Source organism: Microcebus murinus, chromosome 25 (genome assembly GCF_040939455.1).
Source record: "Microcebus murinus isolate Inina chromosome 25, M.murinus_Inina_mat1.0, whole genome shotgun sequence".
Classification (NCBI taxonomy): Eukaryota; Metazoa; Chordata; class Mammalia; order Primates; family Cheirogaleidae; genus Microcebus; species Microcebus murinus.
The window spans coordinates 5,176,969-5,197,077 of NC_134128.1; the positions used below are offsets into that span (position 1 = coordinate 5,176,969).

At 44.2% G+C, this 20,109-nt stretch overlaps 2 protein-coding genes across 7 annotated transcripts in view; one reads left to right on the forward strand and one right to left on the reverse strand.

The window, feature by feature from the left end:
* The window catches only part of LOC105878114 (protein nucleotidyltransferase YdiU-like), a 168,301-nt gene extending 166,577 nt beyond the window's left edge, over positions 1-1,724 (forward strand). For all 5 annotated transcript variants that reach the window (XM_075997502.1, XM_075997501.1, XM_075997503.1 and 2 more), the window contains one exon: positions 1,384-1,724. In XM_075997502.1, coding sequence (XP_075853617.1) covers positions 1,384-1,506 — 123 coding nt within the window. In that variant the 3' untranslated portion in view covers positions 1,507-1,724. The remainder of the gene's footprint in view (positions 1-1,383) is intronic.
* PDSS1 (decaprenyl diphosphate synthase subunit 1) overlaps positions 1-20,109 on the reverse strand; it is a 165,300-nt gene that overhangs the window by 70,168 nt on the left and 75,023 nt on the right. For both annotated transcript variants that reach the window (XR_012914873.1, XM_012777306.3), the window contains exons 11-13: positions 10,856-10,954; positions 10,016-10,130; positions 5,548-5,651 (exon numbers count right to left, since the gene is read on the reverse strand). Coding sequence is in view for 1 of the 2 variants with exons in the window: in XM_012777306.3 (XP_012632760.1) it covers positions 5,548-5,651; positions 10,016-10,130; positions 10,856-10,954 (318 nt within the window). In the remaining variant the exon portion in view is untranslated. The remainder of the gene's footprint in view (positions 1-5,547; positions 5,652-10,015; positions 10,131-10,855; positions 10,955-20,109) is intronic.

The following is a 20,109-nucleotide window of genomic DNA, read 5'->3' on the forward strand; positions in this document are numbered from 1 at the left end:
TGCCTCAGTTTATTACCCATAGGGCAAAATTCCAAATGAGGAAGCAGCATGAGCTAGAATTCATGCCCTTGATTTGGAAAGATTATAAGTCATTAACATCCTTCAATTTTATAAATATTTTAGAAAATTATTCTTTTAATGCTATGAAAACCTTAAAATTACTAGGATATATTTGTAGTCTTCATGACACTGTATATACTCTTTTTTTTTTTTTTTTTTTTTTGAGACAGAGTCTCGCTTGTTGCCCAGGCTAGAGTGAGTGCCATGGCGTCAGCCTAGCTCACAGCAACCTCAAACTGCTGGCTCAAGCAATCCTGCTGCCTCAGCCTCCCAAGTAGCTGGGACTACAGGCATGCGCCACCATGCCCGGCTAATTTTATATATATATTAGTTGGCCAATTAATTTCTTTCTATTTATAGTAGAGACGGGGTCTCGCTCTTGCTCAGGCTGGTTTCGAACTCCTGACCTCGAGCAATCCGCCCGCCTCAGCCTCCCAGAGTGCTAGGATTACAGGCGTGAGCCACCGCGCCCGGCTTGTATATACTCTTTTATTTATTTTTTTTTTTGAGACAGAGTCTCACTTTGTTGCTCAGGCTCGAGTGAGTTGCCGTGGCGTCAGCAACCTAGCTCACAGCAACCTCAAACTCCTGGGCTCAAGCGATCCTGCTGCCTTAGCCTCCCAAGTAGCTGGGACTACACGCATGCGCCACCATGCCCGGCTAATTTTTTCTATATGTATTACTTGGCCAATTAATTTCTTTCTATTTACAGTAGAGACAGGGTCTCGCTCTTGCTCAGGCTGGTTTTGAACTCCAGACCTCGAGCAATCCTCCCGCCTTGGCCTCCCAGAGTGCTAGGATTACAGGCGTGAGCCACCGCACCTGGCCACTAACTCTTAGTTTAATATAAAAGTAGTACTTAAGGAACTTTCTGCAAAATAACAGAAATCTAAGTACCAACTATAGTCAAGGTTTTAATAAGACAAAATATAGAAACATTTTCAAACAAACTTAAAATTTACCTTGCCTTTGTACAAATTTAAAAATTTGGCTGGGCACAGTGGCTCACACCTATAATCCTAGCAGTCTGGGAGCTAAAGGTTAGGAATTGGAGACCAGCCTGAGCAAGAGTGAGACCCCATCTCTATTAAAAATAGATAATTAGCTGGGCATTGTGGTGCGCACCTATAGTCACAGCTACTCCAGTAGCTAAGGCAGGAGGATCTCTGGAGCCCAAGAGTTTGAGATTGCAGTGAGCTATGATGACACCACTGCACTCTACCCAGGGGGACAGAGTGAGACTCTGTCTCAAAAACAAAAACAAAAAAATTAATGAAGGCTAAGTAAGAAAACCTAAATTTACCTATTTAAATTGTTTACTAGGTCCGTCTTCTACAGCAAGTTCTTCGGCATCCTTTCCAGAAGCATTCTGCAGCCGAGAAAGCAGGCTACGCTTCACCTACTCCTTCTTGGGCTAAAGATCTCAGAGTTAGTTGCTCATCTTAATTTGGGAAAAATAAATTAAGGAATACTTCTACCATTGAACTCATCATAGAATGATCATCCACATTTTGATGACAATCTTACATTTGATAATAATGATTGTATAAATACTTTTAGCCAAATAAACTGGAACTTACTCTTCGAAATATCTTTGTGATCATTTTTGATTTTTGTTCTATTCAATAACTTTAATGAAATAATAAAGTGTTTTTGATAAATCACATGAGTTTTTCTCAATGACTAAGAAATCTTACGACAGTTGTAATCAAAATAGACTTGTAAATATCTAGCATTTACTATGTACTCAGCACTTGGGGATACATCAGTAAGTATTTAGTTTTATTGTATGCCAAGAGGGTTTCTTTTTCTATTATGAATTTTTAAACTTACTGAAGTAGGGAAAATTTTGGTAATTTAATGAATCCAATTTATTATTTAATGGGCTTATTAATTATCAATACATGGCCAGTCTTGCTTCATCTATACCTCTACACACTTCCCTCATATTCCTAGTTGTTGTTTCAGTTGAGGTATAATTTGCATATCCCCAATTATTTTTAGGAAAATTCAGACATTGTTTCATTTCCTCTATAAGTATTTCTGTATGTATCTCCAATGACTTAAAACACACACAGACCCATGATACTACAGGGCCTTAAGACAAACTAGCAACTCAAAATGGAAAGGCTGGTGGCTCTCCCTGGCTTCCTCATCACTCCTTGGTTCCCAAGGCAAGCCACTGGGGTTTTAAGTATACGTTCTTTTTTCCTGGTCTGAGTTGAGCTGGTTGTGAAGCTCAGGTGTCAGGATTAAGCAGGTGTATGTAAAATTATTTTACTCCTGTACTAAACTCTTGCGGGCAGAGAGGTGTTTCAGGGGCTTCCCTAAACCCTCACAAAATCTCCTGGCTTAAATGTACCTACTTGGATTAGGACCAAGGAGATGGAAGGGGAAAAGTGAAGACAAATCGTTCTCTCCTAGCCACAGGTAACTTTTGCAAACCTAGGCACAAAGATGATCTTTTCTGGCAAAGAACTTTCTGCTTGCTCTTGGGTCAAAGTTTCCTTGAGTTGGTGTTCTGAGAACAAAGGTGCCTTTCGTCAAGACTGTGACTTGCAGGGAGGCACCAATTATAAGCTTTGTTCCCTGTTGCTAAACAGGCTCTGGGGAGGCATTGTGGTGGGCTGGAGGGGGGACAGCTGGTCTGTAATCTTAGTTTACCTTTTTTTAACTGTGCAAGAGTTGGCTGGTTAATCAGCTATAAAATGGGCCCCATAATGCCTAGTATTGTCTGGGTCTCAGGTTGTGAAGAGATTAATGGGATAAATATGTAATTGATTTCTGAAAAGTAAAATCATGATGCATGAGCTATTGGTAGAAACCAGAACACCACATTTGGCTAATGTCTAATGGGCACAGCCCTTCCTCTGCCAACAGTGGAATAGATAATAATGGTTTACATTTGTATGATGCAACTTCCCCAGAAATTTCAGGCAGCTGAATTGAATCCCTCCGTTTTTAGTGATAATTATCATTCAATTGTCATTTTATCAGGCTTCCATTAATAACCTCATACCACTGAAGATTAAATTTAGAAGTTTTTTTCTAACAAAGTGCCTTTTGATTGAGTTTCTATTTGATTTAGTTTACGTAGCATGATAAGCTAATTAACTGGTGATTTTTTAAAAAATGTTTTATTTCTGAACAGGCAGTTGGGAATTGGTGCTCACACATAGCTAAGTGATTTCTATTCTGGGATTCTTTTATTTCTTTCTGCATTTTGAAATGCTTCCTTTCAATCGACATTATAGAAATAATGCAAATAATAACAGCTGAAAGTGCATTTACATGAAGAGACTGTCAGGCTTGAGAAGATAATGAGAATATTAGAGAAACACAACTTTCTAATGTTCTTGACCTTTTAAAAATAGTTTTCAAAATTCTATGCCTTCTTAAGTCTTGTTGATCTTAGACATATTTTCCATCTCTGTTTCTGTGACCTTCAAAATTTTCAGAAAATTAAAAGAGAAAGAAAGGAAAACATTAGAACAGATTTGGATTTACAAAAAGAAAACAAAATAAAAAAAAAAGAAAGGAAAACATGACAGGCAGAGTATATTTAGTTTCTTCAAGACAGACTGATTGCGATCCTGCACACGTGCAGTTTTATTTTTGCTTTTTAAATGGTTGAATAATATAGCAATTTCAAAAAATAGTTATTTAGATAGTTTTTGGATTCTCTAATATTACAAGGCTATAAATATTCCATAAATTAAAATGGAGGGACAGGAAAAGGCAATCATGTAAATTCTTCAACCTGTAATGTTTTCACTCAGAGACAAATGTAATGCCCAATTTATCCTAGGTTCTTGTCACTTGCATCACTTCTCCTTCTAATTGGCTTTGGATAGGCCTTTTAGATTTTCTTAGTTTTATTTTCATGGCTTTTTGTTTTCTTGTCTTATTTAACTGTAAAATTCCTCAAAATCTTCTTAAAGTGGGTTGATGTCGCACTCTATTTAGGCAATGACATTTCTAGAAATACCGGCTTCAGGAAAGATTTTTTTTATTAATTTGATGCTTCTGAACATAATAAAATAAATGAACCTAAACCATCATTTTAGTTAACTTGGAGGGGACTATATAGGACAGATATGTACATTTAGGCAGATAGCCTAAATTCTGTGTTAGGTGAATGGTCATGCATGTGTTACACCTGAGCACAACAGTGAACAGTGTGACATTATTTCTAGTCTGAAAACTTCCAGCCTCGATCTAGAATGAACAGGAAAGATGTCACGGCAGTAAGGCAGCATGACATGCCCTGAGGGGAGAGAGGCCTGTCCCTACGCCACACGGACGTCGCTGGATGTCCCTAGGACACGTTGCCCCTCTTCTTCTGCAGGGCTTTCATGAGGTCTGACATGAAGTCCTGCTCCCCGCTTCCTCCCGCGGCGGGGAGTCCCGGGCCGTCGAGCCTCTTGGGGGGCACGGGCGGCCTCCTGGCGGCCGCGGGGGGCGGCCCCGCGGGCTCGGGCCGGAGCGCGGGCGGCGGCGGCGGCGGCGGCGGCAGCGCGGAGCCCGGGTCCCCCGCGAGCGCGGGCGGCGGCGGCGGCACGAAGTCGGGGGGCGAGTCGGCCGGCTCCGGGGGCGGCGGCGGCGGCGGCGGCGGCGGCGGCAGGAAGTCGTCGGGCGGGGCGGGGAAGTCGCCGCCGCCCGCGCCCCGGGGCTGGCGGGGCGGGACCGGGCTGCAGCCGGTGTCCGAGGACCGCCGCGCGGGCGGGGCCGGGGCCAGGCTGGCCTTGGGGAGCGGGTGGGCCCGGGGCGCGCCGGGCTCGCGGAGGCTGCCCGGGGCCGGCCGCCTCTCCTGCAGCGGGGCGACAAGGCGGTCACTGCTCGTGGCGTCGCCTCCCACACGCGGTCGCCCCGCCCCGCCCCTCCGTGCCCCGTCCCAGTCATGGGGACCGTGCAATGGGGACACCCAAGATGCACGGTTTAGAGTGTGGCCCTTTTAGCAGTCTGCTAATCTGCTTTGGGGACCCAGTTAGCACTTTCAGCTAACTGGCTGCCCTGATATATTCGGAGAGAGAGAGAGAGAGAGACAGAGAGACAGAGAGAGACAGAGAGAGAGAACGGCCCCCCCCCCCCCCCCCCGCATAAAACTCAGGTGTGCCACTTTTGGAGGGTGCTGACATCACTTGACTAATCCAAGAAAATCACTCTCGTGAAAGTAAAAGCAGCTAAATACCGCCAGCATTTAAAAGAAATTCTTACATTTTCCCTAAGCAGTGTGATAAGAATTGGATTTAACTTTCTCTTTTTTTTATATAACGAATGCAACCTTGATAACTTTTGATTCTAGTGTATGTAACTTTAAGATAAAAAACACAAAACAATTTCCTACATGAAATTATAGTGATTTCTCATTGCTGGAACCGTATTTTCTTTCTTTCAAAGAGCAGTTGTTGGAACGAAGCTCCGGGTTCAGAGCCCGGGTTTGCAGGGGACAGAGGGCATGTCACGTCAGCGGCTGTGCCGCCTTACCTGGGCCGCCGGTCTCTGCGCGTCTCCCAGGGCAGCAGCGGCGCTGGCAGCAGGGGCGGCCTGCGGAACCTGCCCGTTGGGCTGGGACGCGCCCGTTTTAAGTCCTGAGAGGGAGAAAGAGAGAAAAGAGCAAGAAAATCATTTTCAGCATTCTTGAAAACGAATCTGCAAATACAAAGGGGTTTCTGCCTCTAGCAAAAGAAAGGGATTCACGGGCATGGTACGGTACACGGGGGCTGATGAAAAATCTGAGGTGCTATGGCCAAACTTTATATGAGATTCGGCAAAAGACTCCGGAAAGCGACTACTGTATTCAATAAAGCCTCCAGAGGAAGATCTGGATTAGCTGGGACCTGAGAGAGAACAGAATGTTCCGCTTTTAAAAACTTTTTGGTAATTGGAGAATAAGCCTGAAAACCTTTTTTTCTTTTTTTAAATTCCTGTTGTTGATTTACCTGAAACGTATTGCTCAAGTTTCATACCATGCTGAGTACAGGAACAACTTTTGAACATTATCCTCAACTAAAAGTACTTTGGACACAGAGACAACAGAGTTAGGAGAAATTCACACAAACCCAATATACCCTGGAATTAGCTGTGTTCTTTCCCCCCGCTGAATTCTGATATGAACTTATTTTATTTTCCTGCCTTTTTGATTTGTCCTTTTGCTACAAAAGTGTGATTGTTGGAGGGTTTACAGTTTTGAGAGAATGAGTAAGCAGATGCAGTACGTTGATGTCTCTGGCTCCTTAGAGGAGTGTCCCAGAGAGGACAGTCACCTCTTCACACCTCTTCACAGGGGCCATTTCTCCTGTGACTGAACTGCCACCAAGCCCAGCCCAAGAGGTCTTCCGCCCCGAGCCCTGTGGATGCAGAGATGGCTTTGGCCATGTTCAGTACCAGCTAGTCTGTCAAATATTTACGAACTGTTTAGTTCTTCAAATAGTTTCCCAATAATTTGAAAGACCCATTGATCTCCATCACAACTCAACTCAGAGAAAGACTTCAGGAGATTTGAAAGAAGAGGGAAAGTTTGACAAGGAATAGGATAGTTTCACCATCTCCAAGTACTTAATAGTGATTAAGCACAAAGTGAAAAAGCTACACAGGAGAGAAGTTGGACAACTTCTAGAGTGGTCAAAGTGCAAGAGATCCTTCGTGTTTCCACAAGGGCAGACAGACACAGTGTTTCTTCCACTGCGAGACCCTGATAAGGTCACAGCAGCACTCACGTCTGCCCGAGGTGCAAAACCTGAAGAATTAGGAGGAAATAACAGATGAATCCAAATTGAGGGACATTCTATAAATGGCCCTTATTCGTAACAAAAGGAGAATGTCTTGATAGACAAAGGCTAAGGCACGGTTCTAGATGAGAGCAGACTACAGAAGCACGAGGACTAAATGCGACACAGGATCTTGGGCTGAAGCCGTGCCAGGAAGAATACACTGTGTTCAAGGGCAACATCGAGACAACTGGCAAAACTGGAATATAGACTGTATAGACTGTAGTTCCAATAAATACACACTGGAGATTTAAGGGACAAAGGAGAGTGACATACGCCATCTACTCCCAAATGGTCCAGAAACAAATATGTACATGGATAACACATGTAGAAAGCAGTGTGGAGTGAGAAAATGACAAAAGAGATGTGGCAAAATGGTCAATATTGGCAATCTGTGTAAAGGGTACACGGGAGTTCTTTGCACTAGTCGTGCGGCTTTTCTGTATGTTTAGATACTTGTATCCACTTGTAAATTTAAGAGTGTTGGCTAAAACTATCTGCTAAAGTCATTTTATAAGTACTGGAAAAGCCTCCATGGCTGTTCCCTATTAGGAAAGAAAAAAAAAATTGCCATTTGTCTAGAATAAATGACTTCTTGGTGTACACTTTGGATATATAATAGAACAACGCTGCCTCGTGTTCTTTGCAGTTTGGGGAATCCTAGTAGAAATGCGCTAATCCCATGTGGTTTGTGGCCTGACAGCCAGCGACCTTCCCTACTTCTCATTGCTCCAGGACTCTAGTTCAACTGTGGAGAGAAGGGAAGGCAGGAGAAGAGGAAGGTGGGGAGGAGGTGGGCAGAGAGGGATTCTAGATCCCCTGAGAAAAGCTGCTGACTAATGCTCAGAAGCCATCAGGCAGATGGGACCTCTGTCCCTACCAAATGGCCTTGCAGCTTGTCCTGAGGGGATGCAGTGTGAACGCCATAGCACCCCTCAGCTCAGTTCTTGTTGGGATCCATCCTGGAGGTTCCTAAGGTCCACTCTGCTGGGCTCTGACTCAGGGGAACAGTTCTTAGGGGTGAAGGGGGCTCCCCGACTAGTGCCCCAAACGGCTAGAGGTTCAAGTAAGTGCAATCAGCCAATAACTCCTCTGACCCCAGGGAATGTTTTTCCCCCAAGACTATTCTTGAAGTTCATTTTAACTGTATTTTGAGGGGCGGGGGTGTTGGAAGGACATATGGTTTGATTTGTCCTGGGCTCCTTGGACGGACAAAGTTCCCTTAAACACTTCCCAAGGGCCCTACTGGTTTTGTGACATGAATTCAGGTGGAGACAGAGAGGCTTCAATAACAGTATTTGGCAAGAATTGAATTTTTTTTTCAAGATGAGGTCTTGCTCTGTTGCCCGGGCAAGAGTGCAATGGCATTAGCCTAGCTCACAGCAACCTCAAACTCCTGGGCTCAAGCAATCCTCCTACCTCAGCCTCCTGAGTAGCTGGGACTACAGGTGTGTGGCACCATGCCTAGTTAATTTTTCTGTTTTTAGTAGAGACGGGGATTTTGCTCTTGCTCAGACTGGTCCTGAACTCCTGATCTCAAGCAATCCTCCCACCTTGGCCTCTCAAAGTGCCAAGATTATAGGCGTGAGCTACTGCGCCTGGCTGAGAACCAGATTTTAAAAGATGGCATCATTTCTTCAACCACTAAGATGCAACCATTGTATGTGTTCATGTATGTGTATAACTGAGAAGAATAAACGTCAGTCCCTTCCAAGCTGGTCACTGATGCAGCTCTTCAGAGTTTAAAATCCCACACGGCAGGTGCCCGTGGCAATAGATTCGGCATAAATGAAAAGAAATCTTGAATTGAGGATTTGTTTCCCCTTTAGAAGCCCACTGAAGCATTGCATTAATAAGCAGGGACGGCTCCCAGTACGTTTGTTTTAAAATCTCAGCATACTGTTCTCTGTAGGGCTTGCAGCAGTGACAGAACCTAAGAACCTGTGCTGACATGAACCACCTGTAGTTAGTGTCAGACGCCGCAGATTTCGGGGCTCAACCCTATGAGTTGGCTACCTGCACTTCTTATCAGCCTTCTTCAAATTCAGGACCCCTTCAGGTTTAATTATTTGCTAGAATGACTCAAAGAACTTAAAAAAAGCACTACACTTATGATTTCAAGTTCCCCCAAATCAAAGAACTTAGAACCTCAGTTTTTCCTTGGTCAGACCTTGTCTGTCAACATCAATCCAGAGTCTTAAAGAAAATGAGATGTCCATGAAAAATAGGTTGTCAAGGAAACAAAACAAAACACGAATCATACTTAAAAACGATTCTGAAGTTTTCTTTTCTAGACTTGAAACTATGTCTACACGAAAGGGAATGTTGGGTCTGTTCCCCACTGAATTTACAAAGTAGGCACCCAATCGTAAGGTTTGAATCATAATTCATTTTCATGTCCTGGGTGGAGGCTGCATAAAGAGCTGGTTCAAGACCATTTAATGACCTTCATTAAATTCCTTTAATGACCTTCAGTGAGTCCTCCCAGGAATGCTGGATTTAGAAGAGATTAGACATATGCCGCTTTCTGGAAACAGCCAGAGGAAGAAACTGGGCACATTTCCCGAGCCCTTGTCAGTGAGAGAGACTTGAGCTTGAGTATCTGCCCCAGAACGAAGTATCTAGGTACTAGATGCTCCTCTCACCTGCAGTGCCCCCCGCTGTGGAGTGGGGATCGGGATCTAGATTTTGCAGGGACGCTGTAAGAACCAGAAAATAGTCCCCGCTGCATCCCTCAGTGTCCTGTTCTCCTTCTTAAAAGCACAGACAAGGTGCTGTTGTGCCCCCCGAGCAATGTGACCTCCAAGACTGGGTGCAGGGTTCTAGCCACGATGCCACTGAGGCACAACACCGGGGGCGAGCTCTCCCTTGGCATAGGAAGGCTTCTGGGGACTAACGGAGCCTCGTAGAATATTTGTGCTCCGACGAGAAACACCTCCCTAGTCACCCTAAATTGGAGGTCAGCACCTTGGCCACAAGCATATCCTGAAAAAAGTGGTCAATACTTTGTCAAAGGTCACTTATAAGAAAACAGATTCGGGGTGCGTAGGGGGGCTAGGGCCATCAGAAGAGGGACACATTCTGAATGGTGTCTATAATGTCCTGTTTTTATAGAATGTATTGGATGCGTTTTGAACATGAGCACTGAGCTCTGAGTAAGTGTTGGGATTGCTCCCGCTTGGTACCTGTGCAAGGCTGGGCTGGTGTCACTGCGTTGACAGTCCCCATGCTGATCCACCGAGAGGCAAGGCCAGCCCTGGCCATGGCCCGCTGGTAGTTGTCATAGAGTGTCTTCCCATACTAGAGAGGGGCACAAAGGAGAGAGAAAGGAATCCATTTATCCCAAATTCTGCACTTGGCTGCAATATACACATTGAGAAAAAAGAATATTCCAAGACTGCCAAGTTGGTTCTTTGGTATATTTAGACTAAAAATATCCACAAATTGTTTTTTCCCATGTTCAATAATTTTCCAGATGAACAGAATCCATTAATCCTTTTACCCACACATTAGAGAGCTTTGGCCACACAATTCTGATTACATGTGTCTTTACCTAACTATTGTACAGTCCATGTTGTGTTTCTTTTTTCTCTTTTTTCCCCGAGACAAGGTCTTGCTCTGTCTTCCAGGATGGAGTGAAGGGGTCCACATAGCTCACTGCAGCCTCAAACTCCTGGGCTCAAGCGATCCTCCCACCCCAGCCTCCCAAGTAGTTCCAACTATAGGTGTGCGCCACCACTCCCCACTAAGATCTTGTGTTTCTTAACTGCACGCTAAGCTTGCAATAATCTCCAAGAGTAAATATCTGAAAAGTCTTATGTGGAAGTCAACCCTCAACTCTCAGGGCACCGGAGAGCTCCCTGTTTCTATACTTCCTGCTAGTGAAAAACCCCACTGGGCAGGTGGACAGGACGATGTCTGTGGCTATACCCAAGAGTGGGTCAGCCGCTACAGCGGCACAAAAGTCAGACCCAGGCCAGGAGGCTGGCACGTTCCAGGTAGGGGACATCGGGACACGCTCTCACCTTGGCGATCCGAATTCCCATAACCCACTGGTTGAGAGTTCTTGCGTCGTCACAGCAGAGATACTTGATATACTGGGACTCCTTCTGAATTTGGGGGTGCTAGAGAGAAGCAGGTTCAAAGACAATTTATAAACACTTCATTTATTAGGAGCTCAAAGCACCTGTCAGAAAAAATTTTTGGAAAAACGAAATATATGTGATTTACTGAGGTGATGGCAAAAATTACTGGTTGCGATTTTGTGGTCGGGAAGAGGGGAACTCTTAAGAATTTTTCATATCTTTTATCATCAGCACTTTCATTCTAGTATCGATAATAATTTTCACGTCTGCATTGTTAACTTCTGAAAGCCTTCCCCTCTATCGTGTCTCTGGCCCGGGAGGGATCTGAGCTGTTTCTCCCTTTGTCAGATGACAAGGGGGCTTACCTGGTCTGATTCTTACATCACAGAATTAATGCCTACAGGACTTGCGATTCTGCAACCTCCACAATCTAGTCCTGGGGTCATTTCTGCTCCCAAGGACTCAGTTTGGCAGTGATAACTTCCTTAACTACTATCGCCTACCCGAGTGGGCCGGTGGCCTCCGGATGCACAGCCTGGGCAAGGGACATTTCTTTCTATCGCACTTGGTACAAGTGGCACTGAGCGGTGGCTTTGGGTGCTGAACAAGGGTTGCCCAGGCCTTCCGGGAGCTCGCAGTCAAAGACAGCGATGACAGGGACAGGCACGAAGGAGAAAGAGAGACACCCTGCACGCCTCTTAATCCTCATCACGCTTAATAATTCCTACACTTTGTTTCTGTCTCTGAAAGTCTCTGTCCTCCATTAGACTGGAAGCTCTGTCTGTCTTATTCGCTACTTAGCACACGGCCCTGAGCACGGCAGGTGTTCCAGCTCCGATGTCAGAGAAATTGTGGAGGGAAATAACACCAGCACAACATTTCCTGTCCCCCTGGAAGTCTTGCAGCTGTCAGGTGAGGGGGGCCAGCAGCCACACCCAGGTTCTGCAATATGTGTCATGTGGATTTTCGTGGATCGTTATAATTTTAGTAAACTTTATTATATAGAAAAATAATGACCAACCACAGCCATCGTGTGTGGGGGACTACCTCTTCCTTTTCCTCTTTTCCTCAGAGGAGTCTGTTGATCTGGCTAGGTTAAGCATACATTTCTGACGGTGCTGAAGGCGACACAGGAACCAAAAGAGCTGCAAGCACCTGCCGGCTCCCCAGCGGGCAGGAAGGGGGGGGCAGCTGTCCAAGGCCCCCACCCCCACCCTGCACTTTTGCTTTCAGCTGCATCACCGGCCTCCACGACATGGCTGTTTTCAAAGTCGATCTAATCAAAGGGCCTCGAGACCTTAAACTTCTGCCCTAGTTCCCCTCCTGGCCCGTCTAGCGACCCAGCCCGCAGCAGCCTGTGCTGCTGTCGTCTTTGCCCAGAAATACAATGAGACACAGTCTCCAAGAGCTTGATGAGAGCTCAGTAATTTTCGGATTTACAGATGAGAAAACTGAGGCTTAGAGAGGTTCCTATACATCTTACCCCATGACCCCCCAGAACCCCGGTGGTCTTTTGACCTCTCACCTAGAATTTCTATATTTATTTTAAGCTATGTAGCCCACATCCCATATTTTAAAGATAACCACAGAAAAAATTCAGACATAATAAAGAATTCCTTTTTGTGGCCTTGTGATGCAATTGAGGAAAGTCTGCTCCTATACTTTTATCTTTAAATAGGCTGTTTTCTTTATTTAGGTCTTTCAGCATTTGCATTTGAAGACGTGTCAATTCCGGTTTGTGTAGCTACTGGGGGTTCCTCTCCGCCCTTGACCCAGGGCAACAAAACAGCCCCGCGCCGGCTGTAGTTTTCCATGCGGCCAGCAGATGGCAGAACACGCTTTCGGATGGCGGCTGGACATGCCATTGTCGCTGCGGTTCAATGCTTCCTCATGAATTCCCCATGTTAGATTTTTTTTTTTTTTTTTCCAAATGTTACTTCAATAATCATCCTCTTTGGAGGCCCTTAAAATTGGAAATCTCTATCAACTCAGGTAACGTGGCCCAATAGCTAAAAGGATTTGTTGCCTCAATTAATCTGAAGGTCATATTGACGAGAAATACACTAAGCAGAGCTTATGGGATGGAATGTGACATCCCACCCATTCCCACAGCATTCTCTTCGCAAAGCCAGACAGATGCCCTTGTCTTTCAGCACCTGAAACACAGCTCTCTAACCTACATAATAGGGTTCTTATTCTGCTTGTCATGGGAGAGAGACAGGTGTCAGTCTCTTCAGCAGTTTAATGTTTATAATTCTTCTTAAAAAGCAGCTTTTTTTCCTACCCTGAGGCATTTAGAAAGTTGGCATTGTTACCTCGAGTTCAGTATATTAACTTTCTTTGGTTTTGATCTTTGATGCATGTCAGGTGAGAGCCCAATTTCCAGGAGTAAACTATAAATCTCATTGTGCTTGCAACGAGATGCACAAAGCAGCTGTTTGCATAGAGGTGTCCTTTTAAGCAGCAAAATAAACAATTCCTTAAGTATGTTATTCATCTGAATATAGTAAAATGTGGTCATTCCCCTAAATAAAACAACTTTTGACTATGAAACAGAGGAAGAACTCTTGACAATGGGGTAGATAGATGTATATATAGACCTTGCTGTGGGCCAGTCTCACCCATCTCCTTACTCTGCATGCGTGCTATGAAGGCATACAGGGGAATTAAGCATCAGATGACTCCTAAGGTCTCTTGCAGTCCTCCGATTTTATGGTTCTGAGCTACTGGGTGGGCACAACACTCCTTTCCGGTCCCCTTGGCAAAGCAGAAATCCTTCAGGCTTCCAGGATATCATGCAGAAAGTCGCTGTGGCCTGTTCCCCATCGTGTGTTAGACCCTGCCTAGGGGCTTCCCTAACTAAGCCTTTTGCTGAAAAATTATTTGCAAAGAGGTTTCAGGAAAATGCTAGTTCAGTGTTACTGGCCAGACTCTTCCCCAATTCATGTGATTGTTCCTGACCATAAAAACAGGGAAGCTCTCTTAGGACATGAGCGCAGCACACCAAGGTCAGGGCCACTGCAGAATGTCACTGATTAAGGAGTCTCACAGATTCTCTAAACTCACAAAATGAGGAAACCGAGCCTCCAGGAGGTTAAGCAATTCATTCAAGGCCAAAGGAAGTGGCGGAACTAAGGCCCCATTTGTTCAAAAAATACCTCTGGGTGCTGAGAAGCATACTCATCCCTAGGTATGTCAAGATGAGTCAGAGCTCACACCGCCACTGGGCAGTGAGTGCCGGGGGTGTTGCTGGGGGAGACGTAAACAAATACGTGATTACCTCACGATGTGGTCAATTTCATAATAAAAGTTTGAAAAAGGCTGAAAAAGGTTCTGTAGAAGTGACAGATGTTGTAATACATTTGGGGACTGTGGAGAAATTCCGTGTGGCTGAAGTCTGGGAACCATGGGAAGTAGAGGCAGAAATTTAGCTGGAGAGAGGCAGGAGTAAAAAGCCATGTGTCCAGCCAGAATCTAAACATGGTCCTCTAGGCCAGCGGTCCTCAACCTTTTTGGCACCAGGGACTGGTTTCATGGAAGACAATTTTTCCACGGACCAGGATCGGGGGAAGAATGGTTTCAGGATGATTCAAATGCATCACATTTATTGTGCAGTCAAACCTAATGTGCTATGATCACCTGCATTTGCAGCCGCTCCCCAGCATTGGCATCACCGCCTCAGCTCCACCTCGGATCATCAGGCATTTGATTCTCATTAGGAGCTGCAACCTGGATCCCGTGCACGTGCAGTTTATGTAGGGTTCATGCTCCTGTGAGAATCTAATGCCGCAGCTGATCTGACAGGAGGCGGAGCTGGGGCGGTGATGCGAGCGATGGGGAGCGGCTGTAAATACAGATGAAGTCGCTCGCTTGCCCACAGCTCAACTCCTGCTGTGCAGCTGGTTCCTAACAGGCCATGGACCAGCACCGGTCTGTGGCCCGGGGGGTTGGGAACTGCAGCTCTAGGTGGTGGGGAGCATCAGACATGATGCTCTTTTAAAAGAGCAGCGTGACACTGGAAGTGACCGGTGGCTATGTGGGAGGTGGAGCTGGCGAGACGGTTAGGACCAGGCAGTGGGAGGGCTGAATGAGAGGCATAGACGGAAACCCAAAGAACCTGCTTGGGATTCAATGAGAAATGGGAAGATGAAGGAATTCAAAGGACTATCTCTCTGATTCTATCTTGGTAGAGCAGGTGGGTGTTATGGGTTTAATTTTGTCCTCCCCACAAAAGATATGTAGAAGTCCTAACCCCTGGTACCCGGGGATGTGACCTTATTTGGAAATAGGGTCTTTGCAGATGTAATCAAGTTAAGATGAGGCCATCCTGGATTAGGGTGGGCCCTAAACCAATACGACTGGTGTCCTTCGTGTGCTGCACTCATGTCCTAAGAGAGCTTCCCTGTCTTTATGGTCGGGAACAATCAAATCTCGAGCAGTCTAGAAGAAAGACCTAGTAATAAGAGAATGTTGATCCTAAACCCCAGCTCTAAGAAATTTCAGACAGGAAGTGAAGAGAGTTTGTTTGCAAGAGAACACACTTATATATCTAGTAAGCATGAGTGGCGTTGCCCAAGTTCATGAACATTTGGGAGTTTCTGGTTCCGCATCTTATAATATAGGGATGATAGTGCCTCCTCCCTTGAGGAGTCATTGAAAAGATTAAATGAAATAATGTATATAAAAAGGACCCAATAGGGTGCATGAAACATGGCAGGGCAGCTATTACTGTTACTATTAAATATTAATATTAATCATGAGCTAGGTTTTGAAGAGCACAATGGGGGAGGGGCTTGACATGCATTTCTATCCATCCACCCATCCATCCATCCATCCATCCATCCATCCATCCATCCATTCATACAATGTGTAAAATACTGATCCAGTCGCTGGAACACAATAGAAAAAGCCCCTGCTCTCAGGGTGTTTATATTCTACTAATGGAGAAAGCCAATAAAAGTTCAAACACTAAGTAATATAATTTTACATTGTCAAAAAGTACTATGGGCTGGGCGCAGTGGCTCATCCCTGTAATCCTAGCACTCTGGGAGGCTGAGGTGGGAGGATCGTTTGATCTCAGGAGTTCAAGACCAGCCTGAGCAAGAGCGAGACCCCATCTCTACTAAAAAAAAAAAAAATAGAAACAAATTACCTGGACAACTTAAAATGTATAGAAAAAAATTAGCCGGGCATGGTGGCGCATGCCTGTAGTCCCAGCTACTCAGCAGGCTGAGGGAGGAGGATCTCTTGAGCCCAGGAGTTGGAGGTTGCTGAGAGCTAGGCTGACGCCATGGCACTCTAGCCCAGGCAACAGAGCGAGATTCTGTCTCAAAAAAAAAAAATACTATGAAGAAAATTTAGCAGATTGCATAAGCCAGGAATTTGAACAAAAAAGAAAAAAAATAAAGCAGGGTAGGGAGTAGGGAGTAGGTGAGTGATGGGGCAGGATTCCGGTGCTAACACGTTTCCATAAAGACATCATTTCTCCTGGAAGGTCTTTGCTTCTACTGCCAAACCACATCAAGCTGCAGCATGGAGAAAGAATGCACAAAGCAGCTCCACCCCAAGCTCAGAATGGGACTGTGCACCAAGAAAAGAGGGTGCAAGGAAAGAAATGATTCTTGAGCAGTAAGCACTTTCTTTGCATTCTGATACTTGTTCCTGTGAGCATGCAAACCTCTCTAGGGACAGGTGTGTCTACATTGTCTTCTCAGAGTGTGGCCCCAGACCAACAGAATCAGCATCACCTGGGAACTTGTTAGAAAAGCAAATCTGAGGAAGGAGCAGAGCGAGACGGCAGAGTTGATCTCCCCAGCCATCTCACCCTTCAGGAACATCCATTTGAACAACTACTTGTGCACAAAATTACCTTCACAAAGCTAAGGGAGCCTGAACACGTGAGCGAGACTGTGGAGCCCCTTGGACTGCAAAGACGAGTGAAACTGGTGGAACAGAATGGAGACCAGTTCTCTGTGATCGCACTGCCCCTCCCCCAGGCGCCTGTGGCACGACACTGTGGAAAGTCCCCCTGGACTCTTGGTCTCTACACTGGAAAACCCAGAAGCACTTGGCACCCACCATCCCAGGTGTCCCTGTGGGAGACCTGCTTCCGCGCTGGCCCCAGGGACCATCGCGAGTACTTATGGTGTGGAGGCAGACAAGGACACAATAAAGAAAACTACAGGCCAGGCGTGGCTCACGCCTGCAATCCTAGCACTTTAGGAGGCCAAAGTGGAAAGACTGCTTGAGGCAAGGATTTTGAGACCGGCCTGGGCAACATAATGAGACCCCATCTCTAAAAAAAAATAGAAAAATTAGCTGGGCATGGTAGCATGCATCTGTAGTCCCAGCTACTTGGGAGGCTGAGACAAGATGATCCCTTGAGCCTAGGAGTTTGAGAGTTCAGTGAGCTATAATGACATCACTGTATTCTAGCTTGGGCGACAGAGTAAAACCCAGTCTCCAAAAAAAAAAAAAAAAAGGAAAAAAAAGAAAATTACAGACGAATGTGAACATAGATGAAAAAATCCTCCTCAACAAAATACTATCAACAAGAATTCAACAGTGCGTTAAAAAGATCAGTTGCCATGACCAAATGGGATTCATCCCAGGGATGCATGGTTTAATATATGTAAATCAATAAATATAACACATCACATTAATAGAATAAAGAAAGGGTAAAAACCAATCATCTCAGTAGATGCTAAAAAAGCATTTGACAAAATTCATGATTAAAAACTTCATGATTAAAAACTCTCAACAAATTAGGTGTAGAAGAAATAAACCTTAACATAATAAAGTTCAGATATGATGAACTCACAGCCAGCATCACACTGACTGTGAAAAAGTTAATAGATTTTTCTCCAGTGTCTGGATCAAGACAAGGATGCCCACTTTCATTACTACTATTCGACAACATAGTATTGGAAGTCCTAGCCAGAACAATTAGGCAAAAGAAAGACACAAAAGGCATCCGAATTGGAAAGGAGGAAGTCACACTAGCCCTGTTTTCAGATAACATGATCTTACATATATAAAACCCTAAGACGCCACCAAAAAACTGTTAGAACTAATAAACAAATACAATAAAGTTGCAGGATACAAAATCAACATACAAAAATCAGTAGCATTTCTGTACACCAACATCTAACTGTTTGAAAAAGGAATCAAGAAAGTAATCTCATTTATAATAGCCACAAAAAACCTTAGAAATAAATTTAATCAAGGAGGTGAAAGATCTCTACAATGAAAATTATAAACATTGATGAAAGAAATTGAAGAGGATAGAAATAAATGGGAGCATATCCCATGTTCATAAATTCAAGAATTAATATTGTTAAAATGTCCAAATTACCCAAAGTGATCTACAGATTCATGCAATCCTTATCAAAATTGCAATGTCATTCTTGATAGAATAGAAAAAAAGATCTTAAAATTCATATGGAACTATAAAAGACCCTGAATGGACACAGCAATTTTGAGTAAAAAGATCAAATCTGTAAGCATCACACTACTTAATTTCAAAACATACTACAAAGCAAAAACCCAAATAATCTGATTTAAAAAATGGGCAAAAAACATGAATAGATATTTTTCCAAAGACACACAAATGGCCAATAGAAATATTAAAAAATGCTCAATAGCACTAAAAATGAGGAAAATGCAAATCAAAACCACAATGAGATATCAATCATCTCATCCCAGTTGGAGTCGCTACTGCCAAAAAGACAAAAACTAACAAATGCAGGTGAGGGTGTGGAGGAAGGGGAACTCCTACATGTTGGTGGGAATGTAAATTAGTACAGCCATTATGGGAAACAGCACAGAGGTTCCTCAAAAAGTCAAAAACAGATCTACCATCTGACCCAGCAATTCCACTACTGGGTATGTACCCAAAGGAAATGAGATCAGTATGTTGAACAGACACCTGCAATCCCATGTTTACTGCAGCACTATTCGCAGTAGCCAAGATACAGAATCAACCTAAATGCTCCTCAATGGAAGAATGGATAAAGAAAATGTGGTATATATACACACATAATATTATTCAGCCATGAAAAAGGATGAAATCCTGTCATTTGCGACCACATGGATGAGCCTGGAGGACATGCTATTGAGTGAAATAAGCCAGGCACGGAAAGACAAATAGCACGTGATCTCACTCGTGTGAAATCTGAAAAACTGATCTTCTAGAAGTCGAGGGGAGAACAGTGGTTACCAGAGGCTGGGAAGAGTAGGGGGCAGGGGGAGATGGGGAGAGGTTGGCCAGTGGGCACAATGGCACAGTCAGGAGCCAATTCTGGTACTCTATTGCACAGTAGGGCGACTACAGTTATTCACAGCAGGTGACCGCAGTTATTAATAATGCATTATATATTTCAAATAGCTAGAAGAGAGGACTTTGAATGTCCTCAACACAAAGAAATGATAAACAGTGAAGGTGATGGATATGCTAATCATCATGATTTGATCATCATACAATACATGCATCTATCAAAATATCACATGGTACCCTATAAATATGTACAATTTCTGTGTGTCAGTTAAAAAAGTTAAATAAAAAGGAAAAGAAAAGCAAATTTCTGGGCCTGATCCCATTTATCGAGTCAGAAACTCTGGGGGCCCAGCAGTCTGTGTCTTAATCCTCTAAGTGATTCTGATGCGAACTAACGTTTGAGAACCACTGGCAAACAATAAAAATATTTAATACTAGAGTACAGTCACAATAACTACCACTTACTGAGTGCTGTTATGTTTCAAGACATTGTACTAATGATTTTATCTGCATATTTTATTTAATCCTCACAAGAAGGGGTGGGTACTCTGATCTGCACTTTGAAGATGAGGCAATGAGGTGGAGAGCCTCAGTAGTGACCTAGTTAGTGGGCGACAAGGCCGGCACTCAAACTCCATCTTTCTGACAGCCCCCCATGGCCTGTCGCATTCATTAGGCTCCTACTGATGAGAAACTCGGGCCTGGACTTGACAGTCTGCGAGTGTCAAAGGAATCACATAGTCTCTTAACGTGTCTCTAGTATCCTGATTCTTTCCTGCAATCTATGCACACATTCTTTGTAATTTGGAAATTGGCTCATGCTAATGAAATATTTGAATATGAAGAGCTTTTTTTTTTTTTTAAATAGTGGGCAGAAAGGGAAATAAGTGACCAAAAGGCTCATAAACAAATTAGGTTC